This window comes from Lathyrus oleraceus, chromosome 1 (assembly GCF_024323335.1).
Source record: "Lathyrus oleraceus cultivar Zhongwan6 chromosome 1, CAAS_Psat_ZW6_1.0, whole genome shotgun sequence".
Taxonomy (NCBI): domain Eukaryota; kingdom Viridiplantae; phylum Streptophyta; class Magnoliopsida; order Fabales; family Fabaceae; genus Lathyrus; species Lathyrus oleraceus.
In genome coordinates, this window is record NC_066579.1 from 392,514,518 (window position 1) to 392,531,181 (window position 16,664).

The 16,664-nt window shown below is 33.8% G+C and overlaps 1 protein-coding gene and 1 pseudogene across 1 annotated transcript; both read right to left on the reverse strand.

The window, feature by feature from the left end:
* Positions 1 to 4,228: 4,228 nt before the first annotated feature.
* LOC127074035 (uncharacterized) lies at positions 4,229 to 4,769 on the reverse strand. Its single transcript, XM_051015296.1, has one exon. It carries the CDS (start codon positions 4,704 to 4,706, stop codon positions 4,410 to 4,412), a length of 297 nt encoding a protein of 98 aa, XP_050871253.1. The 5' UTR covers positions 4,707 to 4,769; the 3' UTR covers positions 4,229 to 4,409.
* Positions 4,770 to 10,750: 5,981 nt separating this feature from the next.
* LOC127109933 (pentatricopeptide repeat-containing protein At2g35030, mitochondrial-like) overlaps positions 10,751 to 16,664 on the reverse strand; it is a 50,132-nt pseudogene continuing 44,218 nt past the window's right edge.

A 16,664-nucleotide genomic window follows, 5' to 3' on the forward strand; every position in this document is an offset into this window, starting at 1 on the left:
GTTATTAACTGTTATGTATATTGGTAAAACTATTGTAGTATAGTAGTTTATTTAATCATAAATACAATGAAGTGAGTATTATTATATCGTATCCTCAATGATTGATGCAACAAAACATCTTAAGAGCAATTGTTACTATTATATAGATTTTAATATTGTTTTGAGAAATATTACATAAACCAAAACAATAACAAAATAAGTGAAGTTTAACGGTGATAGCGAGAGAGGTTGGGGTTTTACTGTAACGATTGTAACAACATGCATACTAATTAACAGTTTTAGATTTCTTAGCCATCAAACCATATTATCACATATAGTCAACAACATTATTCATGTCTAAGATAATGTTACTATACCAATGAATTTGTTCGTTCGACGATATCTCAACCTAATAAATAATACGATAACATTAAGATTTAAAAATTTCTCTAAATTCAAATTGTCATCTTTAAAGTTTAGCATTTGGTAGATGATTATCTAGGTCTAAACCTAAAAAGTGATTCTCTAAAGCATTCTAAATTCATAAATCATCTTATAAATGATCAAATCATGTTTAAACATAAATACATATCATTAGTCTAAACCTAAGAATTCTTCTCAGGAGTAGATTAGATTCACACACATGACTAAGGCATAACATGCCTTAGACACAAACATAAAGATCAATAAAGTTGAATAACTAAAACAGACATAAAACCATGATCACAAATAATTCATATATGTCATAAAAGAGTGAAAATATAACCAGAGTGAAAGAGAACTTAGTTACATATTGTAATGACATCAAACGATCTCTCCATTCTTTGCTAAATCTACTTCGTCACGCCTTCAGAGTTACTGACTTCGCGCTCTCTCTTACTGATTTTATATGATAACACTATACTAAAACTATATGAAATATTTCCATGATGATTTCCTTTGACAACCAAATGCTATATTTATAAGATTTTGAATTTCTCTTCATTTGTTGAGCGAAGAACGGTCTGTGAAACGAATTGATCTTTTGAATCCGTTTTTCATTTGCAGGCAATTTGTGAGTCGATTAATGAATTTGAATTATTTTGAAAGCTAGGCATTTTTGTCTTATATTCTCTTAACGAGGGTTTCTTGCATAACAAATTTAGCTTGATTTTTGGCCTCTAATACCCTTTTAACTTTGGTTCTCGTACTCAATTTTCCTTGGGTTTTGATCCTTTCCTTTTAGATTTGAATTCATTAAACCTATTACATTCAAATGGTTATAAATTATGATAATTGTGCAACTATCTAACAATATTCATTCATGCAAAAATCAATGGTTTTAGGTGTTACAAGTAAATGTCTTTACCGTGAAATTTGGTAAACAAGCGTTAATCTCTTAATAAAGATTACTTGCAGGATCGACCAGATAATCCTAAAACATAGTGTTAAATTTTTTCTGAAGTTTTCTGTGGAAATATAAAGGATTTCGACTTGGTCGAAATCTTTGAGTAAAGATAATGGAAAAAAAGGTTGATTATTTGAAAACGTATGGAATATCGACAATGCAAAAAGATAGATTTTGTAAAAAAAAATATAAAAGTTATAATAAAATTAATAGAGGGAAGAACGCAAATTTGCAAAGAAGTTAAATTAAGTAAAAGAGTTTGCATTTGAAATAAATGGTGTTTCAGAAACCATACATTTTGTTCGATGAATCTCGTTTCTCGCTAAGTTGGGTACTTTGAGTTTTGTAGTGATTTAACACAACACACTGAATCCTAACATTAGAAATTTTATTTATACTAAACATAAAATAACTGCTTGTAACATTCTCCCTTTCAGCACTTGACATATAATTTTTGCATGTTTTTCGTCTTTGAAGTGTCTTCTACGTATCTATTTGGATAAGACTGAAAAGTAGTTACTTGTTTTGAAAATATTCTCTCACGCTAACCATTTGTGGTTAACGTGTCTCCATGATTGCTGATGTCGAAAACATGAACAATGATGTCGTCAAGGCACAATATTTATTAACCATTTTTCTTTATGGACTGCTTGATTAGAACCACATGATCCTCTATGAACCTCAGAGATTGTTAAGTACGCCTCACTTTCGCAAAGGCACTTAAGAAGAATTCCTTCTCGAGTTTTCTTTAATCTCTTATTAAAGATTACTTGCAGGATCACTTTCCTATTAGACTATGAAGTAAAGGTTTCGACAACATGTGATTAATCACATCAAAATGGGAATCCATATAAACTTCAACAAGCTTTATATAATGCTTTAGTTTTATACATGAAAAGTATAGGCACAAACATAACTTTTCTATTGCATTATAACTAGTCTCTGCATCAATCAGAATTTGTCTGAGGTAATAAATGGCTTTTTCGACGCTATTTTCGTCCTTTTAGGCTAGCATACTTCTTATTTATACTTGGAGGTAACAAAATAGGAGGCTTCATTAGATAATCTTTGATTTTCTCGAAAGCCTCTTGTTGCTCGCTCCCCCATCTAAAATCACTTTCTTTCCTGAGTCGAAGTAATGGCGAGAAAACCCGAGTCTTGCCACTTAAATTAGAGATGAATCTTCTAAGGAAGTTTATTTTCATCAACAAAGATTGGAGTTGTTTCTTGGTCGAAGGAGGCTTGAGATCCAAGATCGCTTTTGTTTTGTTTTGATTAATTTCTATGCCTTTTTTGTGCACCATGAATCCCAAGAAATCTCCTGCATGGACACATAAAACACACTTTAATGGATTTATTTTTAATCCATATTTTCTAATCCTCTCAAAGGATTATCAAAGATGGCGTAAGTGATCATTTTCCTGATGAGGACTTTATAACTATGTCATCAATGTAGACTTGCATAAATGTTTCGATGAAATCACGGAACATCAAATTCATAGCCCTCTGATAAGTTGTCCCAACATTTTTTAAACCAAAGGGAATTACTATCCATTCATAATTTCCTAAAGCATCTGAGCATCAAAAATTCCATTTTAGGTACGTCTTCCTCAGCTATAAAAATTCGACTGTATCAGAATATCTATCTAACATACTTAGATATTCAAAACCTGTGACTGAATTTACTAACGTTTCTACCACGGACATTGGGTACTCGTCTTTAGGTGTAACATTATTCAGATCTCTAAAATTTATAGACACTCTAAGAGTTCCATTTTTATTTATAATAGACACGATATTTACTAATCATTCGACATACCTAACTGTTTTAATGAACTTACTCCTGAGCAGCCTTTCATTTGCTAGGTAATTTGTGATTCGACTAATGAATTTGAATTATTTTGAAAGGTAGGCATTTTTGTTTTATATTCGCATAACGAGGGTTGCTTGCATAACAAATTTAGCTTGATTTTTGACCTCTAATACACTTTTAACTTTGGTTCTCATACTCAATTTTCTTGGCCTTTGATCCTTTCTTTTTGGATTTGAATTCATTAAATCTATTACATTCAAATGATGATAAATTATGATCATTGCGCAACTACCTAACACTATTCATTCATGCAAAAATCAAGGGTTTTAGGGGTTACTTCGCACACAAGTAAGTGTGTTTACTATAAAATTTGATAAACAGTCGCTAGTTTCTCATTAAATGTTACTCGCAGGATCAATCAGATAATCCTAAGACATACTGTTAAAAGTTTTCTATAGAAAAGGAAAGGATTTTGACCTGGTCAAAATCTTTGAGTAAAGATAATGCAAAAAAGGTAGATTTTTGGGAAATGTAAAGAATTGCAACAATGTTAAAGGACAAACATTGTAAAAGCAAATGTAAAAGTGACAATGAAATTAATAGAGGAATGATAGCACATTTGTAAAGAAGATAAATTGAAGTAAAAGAGCTTGCTTTGAAAGAAATGAGGTTTAAGAAATCATATATTTCGTTCAGTGAAACTCATTTCTCGCTATGCTAGATACTTTGAATTTTTTTAGTTTTATAGTGAATTCAATACAACACCCTGAATCCTAACACTAAAACTCATATTTATACTAAACGTATAATACCTGCTTGTAACGTCGAAATGTTTGATTAAAATCCCTTTTCAAAAAACTTGTAAGTCTCAATCCTTATCTTACACATGTGACTTTAACTTGTCTTTCAAGATCGTATTCATTATTCTCATGTATGTTACCTCTGCATTCTTGAGACGGAAGGCCATCACTTTGTAGTAGAAGTTCTCTACTTCCATCATTTTGGCCATGTAACATAAAAATCAGAAAAAATATGTAGAGATTCCAGGCTAAAAGAAAATACTAATAGCAACCATTAAAACATATGGAGATTTATTATAGTGACACTAGTGCCTTTATTTTAAACCTCCTATACATCAACATACATCAATTGAAACTATATATAGCTTCAATTTCATTATTACTTGCATATAGCATATTTAAGATCACATATACATATAATATAATACAACTAAAACTTATAGTTCTTGGTGGATGCATCAGAGTTACCCTCAGTATACCCTCCATTGCCATTACCATGGAAAGTACCACTGTTATTTACGGTGCGACCTCCAACATTGTTGGTGGTGCGGTACTTCTTTCGGTCCCCGGAATTGGCACCGCTGTTGATTCTGGCACCGGAAAAATCTTGGTTCCCGCCACCACGGTTGTTAAACGCGTTTGCAGTACCATGGTTTTCGTATTTTGATGCTTCGGCTTCTTCAGCCTCAAGCATTGCGAGGAGGTTTTTCATCACACGAGATGACATTCTTATAACTTTACTTAAATATTGCTATTAGAACTTTTGTATTTGGATGGTGTTAATGTTGCAACCAAAACCTTATTATATAGATGAAAGGATAGGAATATGATGCTTTTGCTTGTTGTTCACGCGTGAAACTCGTTTTTATACCTTCGAATCATAAATATTAAACTCATAAGAGCTAACCAACTTTGATTAAAAGCATCACACGCTAAATGTTCATTCTTATCCACAATCTTTTCTTAGATAAAGATTATTCCTATAGGCATTTGTTTTAATAGATAAGATTCATTCGTCTCAGCATCTGTGTTTCAACACTAAGTCTTGGAATATATATAGCAAGTGTTGTAACCGCAACAACTTCCATCCAAAATTGTGTCCCTGTTCCTATTCTTCTTTGAGTGTTTGAATGATGAATTTTGGAAGATAGTTTCTATATTAATTGGGACATATGGTTGGTTATGTACCTCGAGACTCTAGATTTTGACGGGAAATAATTTCTGAATGAGAAAACTAAAAGTTTATGAGAAGTTGAAATAAATAAATACAATGTTGTTTGAAGGGACTTATGAGTTTTGACACAATTATGAAAGTGTGTGTGACTCCTAGTTACCATGTCGGTTTAACATAATCCTCTCATCTGGATTGACTTTTATTTCCCTTTTCGTGAGGTAGTACACCAAAAACACTTTTAAGACTAATTGTTAATAATTTGAGAAAATAAAGCTTTTACGATTGTTTTGAGAAATATTTAATAAATTAAAACAATAACAAAATAAGTGAGGTTTAATGGTGATAGAAAGGTATTGCGGTTAGAACTTTACTATTGGAACCACATGCATACCAATCAACAATTTTATATATTTTAGTCATTAATACATATTATCATCTATCACTCAACAATATTATTCTTGTCCAAAATAATATCGCGATATCAATCAATTTGTATATTCGACAATCTCTCAACTTAATAAAAAGTATGATAATATTTATATTTGTTAACTTATGTGAATATTAAATCTAAGTCTATCCTAAATTTTAACTTTTTGTAGGTTATTATCTAGGTTTAAACCTAAAAAGTATTTGTCAAAAGTGGTCTAAGTTCACAAATCATGTTATAAATGATCATATTATGTTTATGCATAAATATATGTCTTTGGATTATACCCAAAAGTTCTTCTCAACAACATATTAGATTCCGAAACATGATCAAGATATAACAAGCATTATATAGGAGAATAAATATAAACTAGATTAAGACCCGTACGATGCGCAAGTGGTAGAGAAGATTGTGCGGATAGTAAATAGAAGTTGTTGAAATAAAATAAAACTTTATTTATGGTAGATATTATTTATTATAAAAATTCTAATATAGATAATAAGATTAGCCTAATAAAATAAAATAGTTTAATTTTAATTGAAAAGTAATACGTTTATAAATATGGAAATGTAAGGTGAGAAATTAAAATAAATATTAAAACATGAAAGAAGACTTCAAAATTAGAATCAATTTTTTATGGTTTTTGATTATTATTTTCTTAGATGAGCCTTTGTTGTTCATTTGGTTTGTTTTAATGGATTTTTTAGTCTTTAATTTGTATATGAGAAGTGACTCATCGTTAGCAGATAATATCTGAAGTTTATTGTTGCTACTATTATTTTTTGAATTCCCTTTGATATGTGTTTCATCATCTGATGATGTTATGATTAGCCTTCGTTTAGCATTACGAGTTTTTATTTTTCTTTTTCATGTTCTTCTTCTTCTTTTTCATCTTCTTGGTGATCTTCTTTATTTTGAATCATTGGTGGTGATATGGACCCTTATATGTAATAATTATATTGTTAGTATTCATAAAGTTAGTAATATATTTGTATGATTACAATACAAATTTAATTACCTGTTTAATAGGTATTTTTAGAATTGGTTCTAGTAGAATAGCAGTTGGTTCAAAAGTATGTGATACTCTGTAGATTTGTGACCCTTCTTTTAAGTTTCTTGCAGACAACTTTATTTCAAAAATAAGAGTACCATGACAAAGATTATGTAGTATTGATGGTGTAGGCGTGTTAGCTTGTTGTTACAAGAGCATTTGAGCCGTTGTATTGAGTATCTTTGGTACCTTTTGATCAAACAATGTTAAAATCGTTTTAGTGGCTTCATCGGACATTTTTAGCATTATCTTGAACATGTGATTACATGTTTTTTATATTATATTATTAATAATATTTTTGATAAGATGGTTTGTAATTGAAAATGTCTAACCTTGGTTTTGGATACTTTAAAGTGTATCATCAATTTCATTTATAGTTGCTAAAACTGTGAAGAAAATCTCATATATTTAAAAGATATGTTTAGTGTGTTTAATTATTCTCAAATATAGTTGGTGTATGGTATTTACTTATATATTAATGACAATGATACTAAAAAAATATTAATTTAAATGATTTTTCAATCATAAATATTAGCCCATGAATTTTAATAATAAACTATAGTTAGTTTATTATAATTATTCTAATTTTTATTTGGAAAATCAAAACTAATTAATTTATTAGTGATAAAAAAATTACACCCCATATATAAGTTATATATTTTAACTATACTCTTTAGCGAGAAAAATATTAAAAATAATGAATTGTATATAAATTATAATAGGTGTTCTAACTATATTTTTATAATAAATTATAATTAATAAATTATATTTATTGTTTTTATATAATATATTAAATTAATTCATTAATAATAAATAATCATTCTATATATTAATAATACTCTTTAATGATTATTTAAAATATATAAAGTGAAAATAATAAATAATATATAAAAACAAAACTATTTTTACAAATGAACATAGATGTAACAATTATTTTATTATTAAAAATTGAAAGAAAAAAACACGTCGATCATTAGAAGAGGTTAAAAGCATAAATGTGGTAGTCCTTTGTTTTTCTAAGTTTATAAGTCGATCTTTATTTTAATTAAATAATCAATATATTACAAAATATACTTTGTTATTCTAGACATGGAAACTATCTAATGTCGATTTAGTGATCTATATTTCACATGTATTTTATGCAAATAAGCTCAAACATGATCAATTTTATAACTTGAGAAACTGATATAAATTTTAGTTGTTGAAGCCAAGATTAACAAATACTGTAAAATGAGATTTATCATAGATAATTAACTAACGTTTATTAAAATATGTAAAAGCAATTATAGATAATCAAACCTAAGGAGATTTATCATAGTAACACTAGTAGTGCGTTTATTTTTAACCTCCTTTACAGCAACATACAACCATAAACCATCGAGAATAAATATATCTTCAACTTCATTATTACTTGCATATACCATATTCATCATCACGAATACTTTTTACCTAAATTTTTATCGTTCATTGTGGATCTGTCAAAGTGACTCTCAGTAAAGTATGCATCGTTATTTACGGTACGGTTACCATGATTGTGCCATTTCTTTCGATCCCCGGCATTTGAACCGCTGTTGTTAAATGCGTCAGCAGTACCGTGGTTGTTCGATTTTGCAGCTTCGGCTTCTTCAGCCTCAAGCATGGCGATGAGGTTTTTGTGCACACGAGATGACATTCTTATAATCTTACTTAAATATTCCTATTAGAATTTTTGTATTTGGATGGTGTTAATGTTGCAACCAAAACCTTATTATATAGATGAAAGGATAGAAATATGATGCTTTTGCTTGTTTTCCACCCGAAATTATTAGAATATTGCATCTTACTTTATTATAATTTTAAGAATTTTGCTTTTTTTTTAATAGCAAAATAAAATATAATAAAAATAAGTGAGGAATAAACTACTCAATCAAGCATATGCGATGGTATTTTAGATATAGCACAAAATGTGCTCAGTTGAACACAGTAAGGAAAACAAGGATACATTTTATAATATTATTGTCGTACCTCGAAAAATGAGAACACGACCTAGCGAAGTGCAATCACACGCTCGCAATGATGGATTGAACATAGTCGCCACCGAACTTTATTTATTCCTAAAAAGAGAAGGGGAAATATCGATAAAACTCAAGAAAGAACGACAATGATATTGGTCGTCGCAACCAAATCAGGGTTCGGGAGTCGGTTACGCAATGGGAAGGTATTAGCACCCCTCACGTCTGTTGTACTCAACGGGAACCATTAGGTTAGTTGTGTGCGTTAGTGTTAGTTGAAATGTTAGACTTTAAGTTATTAGATGGGAAAGAAAGAATAGAAGAGAGGAGAATGTTTTTTGGATTTTTGACGAAGGACTAAACCTAAGTTTTTTATTAGTGGGTCTGACAAGATTTACAAATCCTGCTCCTACGTATCTCAATAGAGAAATCAAGGCTTACGTAGTTCTGGGATGTTGGTTCTATTTGGCTTGCTATAATTTAACACGCTCATGACCTGGCCAGAAGAACAAGGGAAGATGCAATAAAATGACAGACAGCTCCATAACCTATTGCGTAATCAGGATACAGAGATGATAACTCTGCAGCACATGCAGCTAGCTCAGGGCTTATTTCCCTGTGTACTCGTGTAAAGACGCATTCATCAATTTTGTATTTCGGTGTTGTTCCTATATTTCAGAGTGTACTGAATTGCTTCTACTATTTGAATCATTGGATTGATCAGGTTTTCCAATTGACGTAGCTCCGAGATTTGGAGACCAACATTTCACCGTCATCATAGATGAAATTGGAGTGGCACCGTATTTCCACTTGTTTATGGGATTCTTCAAGTTAGTTGCGGTTGCCATGCATCTCTTCAAAACAGCAGCAAGTATATGGTAGCAGATGTGTCCAAGAACATATGCATAGTCATTGTCAAACTTTGATGGAAGAGATCCTTGAGCTTGCCCCATTCGCATCCGTTGCTGCAATCACATGGGTGACATTTGAGGTCCAACACTTGGTCACTGTAGCACCAATCTTGCTTGCAAAATTAATCAAAAGCACCTTTTCTTCATTTGATAGGGCAGATCCACAAAAACCAGTTTTTACCACTAGTCTTTAAACCTCCCAACATGTTGTTCGGTTGTTGAAATGGCAGTTGAGATGAAACAGAATGCTTCTGAGTTGACTTTTCTTATGACCGGAGTTCTCACTTGGAAATTTGACATTTGAATGAGAGGGGCATAGCAAGAGATAATTCACATGATCCCAGAGACAGGTAGAGATGTTCATTGCACAAGGGACATGATAAGTTCTTTTACATGATTTGACAAAACAACCAAGAGCAGTTCCCTTTAGACCACATTGGATGCATTAGAAGGTATGATTAGACCAGGGTCCTTTCCAGATTTAAGTTCCAAGTCATGGCGGTAATCCACAATCTTATTATGATATGAGGTGTTTTGTTGAATAATAGCATCTCCATTGGTAAGATTTTTATTTCTTAATACCTCGCACAAGACCCTCATTTTCAGAGGCAGAACTTTCAGACCTGAACTGTGCCATTAATTCTTTCAAATCACTTTTTCCTGTAATTGCACTTGCAGATTTCACAACATTGAGTGGCTGCTACATCGATTATCAAAACCTTTGGTATCACAAAATGGAGGGTTGTCTGGTGTTGACATTATTGAGGAGTTGAGAACTCACCTTACAAATTGTATCAAAACCAAAATTTGTTCCCTCAAACTGGTTTGAGAATCCAACTCCACGAGACATAACAATTGCCCATCTAGTGCCAGCAGTGAAATTTGGTAAAAGTTTCAATTAAAACATCAATTATTACAAAGCCTTTTCGATCATGATTTGGTTGATGTTGCTGTGATTTTGTTATGGATTTGTTGCAGGATTCTTGTGTATCAACTGAAAGCATATTGTTGTTGGATGCAATTCGCATGGTAGCAGCTTGCACTGGATTTTGATCTCCATTTGAGTTATGCACCATCATTTGTTGTTGCCGATGCTGTAATTTTAATTGATCTTCATGTTGTTGCGCTTCTCCACTCGCTTCTAGTTGATGAAATTGTTGCTGCCTCATTTCAAACAGCAGAAACAACCTGAAGTGGGGACTAAGATCTCTCTTATTTTAAACGGCTATCTTCATCTCAATCTTTTGGTGAGGATCATAGTCAATAAGCTTACAATCAGTGGCCACAAAAAAATCTATATCTTTCTTCTTTGAATTGATTTTCAAAGTTGGAAAAGGTTTTGGCAGGTTATGAAGCTGCTCCTGCAAAGGCCTCACATGAGTTTGGTAAACATGTGCATCCCCAAGAACATGGATAAAATCACCTGGAACAAGTTCACAAATATGAGCAATCATGCATGTCAAGAGAGCATAAGATGCAATGTTGAATGGCACGCCGAAGCCCATGTCATCAGATCGTTGATTCAGTTGACATGATAACTCCCCATTTGCTACATAGAACTGTGCAGACATGTGACAGGGTGGAGGTGCCATCAATTTAAGGTCTGCTGGATTCCATGCTGAGAGAATGATCCTTCTATCATCAGGATTATGCTTTACCTTATTGATAATATTTAAAAGCTGATCAACTCCTTGGTCGGCATAGTCATTATGCATGTTAGTATACCTGATACCAAAGTGTCTCCACTGAAACCCATAAATAGGTCCATTGCTCAAGTATGGTAAGCTAAGAGCCTCAATTTGTGTCTAAAAAAATCTAATATAACCAATAGCTTCTAACGAGACAGAGGTCATGTCAGTCTTTCCAAATGGGGAAACAAGCGGATGACAGGGAGCAATCATGTCACCTAATTTCTCCTTCCTAACCTTGAAGGTTGATTAAGTTGTAGCTTGATGAACTCTAGCTCTTCTTTTTTTTATTTGCCCCACCAGATGCAGTGTTGTTGCACTCAGAAGATATGGTGGTGGATATCTCAAATTTGTATTATTATTGTTAGAGAAATATAACATATTGGTGTTGAAACTTGTAACACATGAATTAAGTTCTTCATTTCCATGTCCATATGCATAGCTATTTCCTGAGCTTTCTTATTTAACATCAACAATAGAAGAATTTGGAGCTTGAGTTATTAGCATCTGATTTAAACTTTATGTGCTTCATCACGCTTGCCAACCCGAACGTAACCATTAATTGTTGTAGTCCATAATACACAATCTTCATACGACATTTCTTTGAACAGCTTAACAACTTCATCAATTTGTAAGTCTTGGACATAGGTTGCAATCATCTCATTCCAAGAAACCACATTCTTACAAGGCATTCTGTCAAAGAGTTTCCTAGCCTCTAAAATCTTTCCGTGTCTAGCAAGCCCACACAACATTGTAACCCAAGAAACAGCATTAGGATCTGGAATCTTTTCAAAGAAAACTGCCAAGCAAAACTCAAGTCACAACTATTAACAAACCCAACCACCATTAAATTCCACGAAACCACATTCCTCTCAACCATCCTCTCGAAAAAAACCGTATTGCCAAACTCATTTTCCCATTCTGCGTATAACCAGCTAACATAGAGTTATAAGAAACCAAATCCTTTACAAGCTTCCCTTTACGCGTATAGCAAGTAATCATCAAAGCCACGAAAAATTGTCTCTTCCAGGCATTACATCAAACAACTTATTGGCTTGTTCAACCATGTTGTTATGAAGATACCCAGCAATCACGGTGTTCCATGAAATAATGTTTCTGTGAGACATTTTATCAAACAGTTGTTGTGCCTCAATAACTCTGTCGTTTTTTGCAAACACGGTTATCATGGAATTATATGTGGCATGGTTTTTGTGGAGGACATTTGAGAATACTCTTCTGGCTTCTTCAACTTTTCCTTGTTTTCCAAATGAATGACTTCGTAGAAATCATTAAGCATGAATGAATGAAAGATCTCTCAATAAGAAGTGAAGAGTTTAAACGTGAAATGGTTATGAAGAGAAATGTAAATGACTGATTGATGAGAAAAAAATTTCAGGGCCAAAATCGGGGTATGACAGTTGCCCCTATTTAAACATCCTCCACTAGAGAAAAATGAAACAACACTTTTTCATCGGATCGTAGTGGGGGATGGTTAAATACCACGGAGACCCAGATTTTGAACCTGAAAAATGAAAATGCTATGATATGATATGCATGGGTGAAGGACTCTTTATTTCTGAATTTATCTGTTAGGGACACGGTGAATCCTTATTAGGAGATGTTATAATAGACAAGATAATTTATGTGGAATTCTGATGGCCCACAGGGAAATAGACAAAATAATGTAAAACTAACTCGCTGGGGATAACAATCTTGCTGGAGAGTCAGACACACACTGGAGAGTACTCAAAGTGAAATTCGATGAACGACACTTAGAATACAAGAGATTTCGGCAGTAAGTTCACACATGACTTACTAATAACTCGAATATATTAAGAAAACTCCACAACAGGTTTATACATGGCCTGACGACACTGGAATAATCAAAGAAAAAGGTTCTTCAAAAAATAGGTTCAAACATGACCTGGTAATGCTGGAATGAAAGGTTCAACGACAAGTTCATACGTGACTTGACAATGCTGGGGAATATGAAGAACAGTTTTGACAGCAAGTTCAAACATGACTTGACAACATCAGAAAAATCAAAGAGAGTATATCAACAAGTTCACACATGACCTGATGACAACTTGACCATTCTTGACAAATCTGGAGATATCTTACAAGAAAATCATCCGATCAAATATTCTGGAAATTACTGTCAATGAAAGAGTCAAAATGACCAATTTCCAGGAAGTTCTAGTTACACTTGGACTTCAAGGGCGCTGGTGACGACCAGACATAAAGATACCATTTACAAATGGATTTGACAGATGCTGGTGACAACCAGACTTTAAAATGATAACAGTTACAACTGGATTTGATAGATGCTGGTGACAACCAGACTTATCATACCATTTACAAATGGACTTTAAGACAAATGCTGGTGACAACCAGACTTTAAAATAATACCAGTTACAACTAGATTTCAAAATGTGCGCCAGTTACAACTGGACTTAACAGACAATGCCAATAACAATTGGACTTGCAAACAAGAATGGTGATAACCAGACTTATCACACCATTTACAAATGGATTTAAGACAGTGTTGGTTACAACTCTGATTGGGGATACCAATTACAATTGGATTTAAGATAAAACGCTGGTGACAACCAGGATTTAAAGAGATACCAGTTACAACTGGATTTTAACATTTGAGCGCCAGTTACGACTGGACTTAACAAATGATGCCAATAACAATTGGACTTGCAGACAATTCTGGTTACAACCAGATTTATCGTACCATTTACAAATGGATTTTATCAAAGCGCCAGTTACAACTATGCCCGAGGTACCAATTATGATTGGATTTGAGACAAGATGCTGGTGACAACCAGGCTTTTAAAAGATACTAGTTACAACTGGATTTTTGTCATTCGAACACCGGTTATAACTGGACTTAACAGGTGATGCCAATAACAATTGGACTTGACAGAAAATGCTGGTGACAACCATATTTAAAGAGATACCAGTTACAACTGGATTTGAATAGACGATGCCAATAACAATTGGGCTTTAAACAAATGCTGGTTACGACCAGACTTTAAAGGATACCAGTTACAACTGGATTTGGTCAAAGATACTAGTGATAACCAGACTTAACAGATGATGCCAGTAACAACTGGTCTTAGAGGTCAAGGGATATAATCAACAACGAGACCTGAGATTAAGCAAATGAGCGCAAAGCACTTCGGGCTATGCATGATTTTGGATTTTGCTTATATGCATGATGTATGAATGATCATGATATGCAAATGCTGACAATATGCAGACTGGAGATTAAAGAAGGCTTTATGAAGGTACTGAATCCTCAACACCGATAACTCAACCGAAGGAGTGAGTGAATGCATCAAAGGAGGATTTATCAAGTTGAACATTTACAACTGGCCCAGTAATCCTTTCAGAGAATAATAAATTTAAGCTCTCTGGAGATATATGTTGATCATCCAAGGGAACTCTTGCAACTTGAGACTTGCGGAGAAAGACAAAAGATTTCCTTTTAATATTTCCACATGTCAAAGCAAAATTGTGTTTCTCAATATGTTGAAAATTTCTTTTTTGAGTTCAAAATTTCATTATTAACAAATAAGTGACATTTTGCATAACAAAGAAAATCAGAGAGAAACAACAAATGATAGAATTTGATAGGCAAACTTATATTTATTCAAGAATGTAGCACACAAATGGTGTAGCTCCATGGAATGTTACACATTTGAAAATGGCAATAGGGAAAGGTTTACATTGAATCACAGTGACTACTATTATCCCTAATAACAATGACTTCACAAAAATTCGCTTCCGAAGGGAGTAACTTGATTGATCTTCCATCTTTAGCTCTTCTATGTTGATTAGTGACAAACTGATGCAGTCTATGCCTTTTGTGCCTAATTTTTGCCTGGATCGCCCTTTCAAGTTTTCAATCCACCAGGACGCTCCTTTTTGCCTAAGTCGCCCTTTCAGGTTTTCAACTTAGCGAGCTACCATTTTTTCATCCCTAACTTTTGCCTGGACCACCCTTTTCGGGTTTTCAGTCCACCGAGTTTTGTTAGGCATAGTATCTTTTGACTGCATCAGAGTTCACAGGGTGAATGAGCTCTTCTCCATCCATAGTTGTGAGGAAAAGAGCACCTACAGAGTATTCTATTTTTACAACATATGGGCCTTCATAGTTGGGAGTCCACTTCCCACGTGAATCCGTGTGTACTGGCAGGATCTTCTTGAACTCTCGAGGACGGACCTTCTTGTCAAGCGCTTTCTTGATTCGTTGCTGGTACAATTGTCCATGGCACAGAGCGGTCATACGCTTCTCATCAATGAGGTTAAGTTGATCATAGTTGTTCTGGATCCATTCAGCTTCGTCTAGCATGGCCTCTATCAATATTCTCATTGAAGGTATCTCTACTTCGACTGGGAGAACTGCTTCCATCCCATACACTAAGGAGAATGGGGTTGCCCCTGTTGAAGTGCGGACTGAGGTCCGGTATCCATGCAAAGCAAAGGGTAGCATCTCGTGCCAATCCTTATAAGTTTTCACCATCTTTTGCAGGATCTTCTTGATATTTTTGTTGGCAGCTTCAACAGCACCATTCATCTTTGGACGATATTGAGAAGAATTATGGTGGTCAATCTTGAAACTCTCACATAATTCTGTCATTGTCTTGTTGTTCAGGTTTGAACCATTGTCGGTGATGATCTTGCTTGGGATTCCATAGCGGCAGATAATCTCCTTCTTGATAAAATGAGCGACCACATGTCTTATGACATTGGTGTAGGAAGCAGCCTCTACCCATTTAGTAAAGCAATCGATGGCAACCAGGATGAAGTGATGACCATTGGAAGCTTTAGGCTCTATAGCACCAATCATGTCGATGCCCCACATTAATGAGAAGGGCTAAGGAGATGTTAAAACATTCAAAAGTGTTGGCGGTACATGCACTTTATCAGCATAAATTTGGAATTTATGACATTTCCTTGCATAGTTGAAACAATCGGACTCCATGGTCAACCAATAATAGCCAGCTCTCAAAATCTTCTTGGCCATGGCATGCCCATTAGCATGGGTTCCAAAGGATCCCTCATGAATCTCCTTGATCAACAGGTATGCTTCGTGTCTATCCATGCATCTGAGCAGAACCATGTCATGGTTTCTCTTGTAAAGCACATCATTGCTCAAAAAGAATTTGGATGATAACCTCCTCAGAGTTTTCTTATCTAACAATGTAGCATCTTATGGATACTCTTTACTTAGAAGATATCGCTTGATATCATGAAACCAAGGTTTACCATCAATTTCTTCTTCAATCGATTGACAGTACGCAGGCTCATCTCTTCGCTCGATTCAAATAAGTGGAGCTTCATTATGGAATCTGACTTGGTACATTGATGCTAATGTTGCCAAAGCGTCAGCCACTTGATTCTCTACTCTTGGGATTTGATGGAAAGTGAC

Bases quoted from the DNA above. Each gene is read 5' to 3' on its own strand.
- LOC127074035 (XM_051015296.1), bottom strand. From the start codon at position 4,706: ATGTCATCTCGTGTGATGAAAAACCTCCTCGCAATGCTTGAGGCTGAA.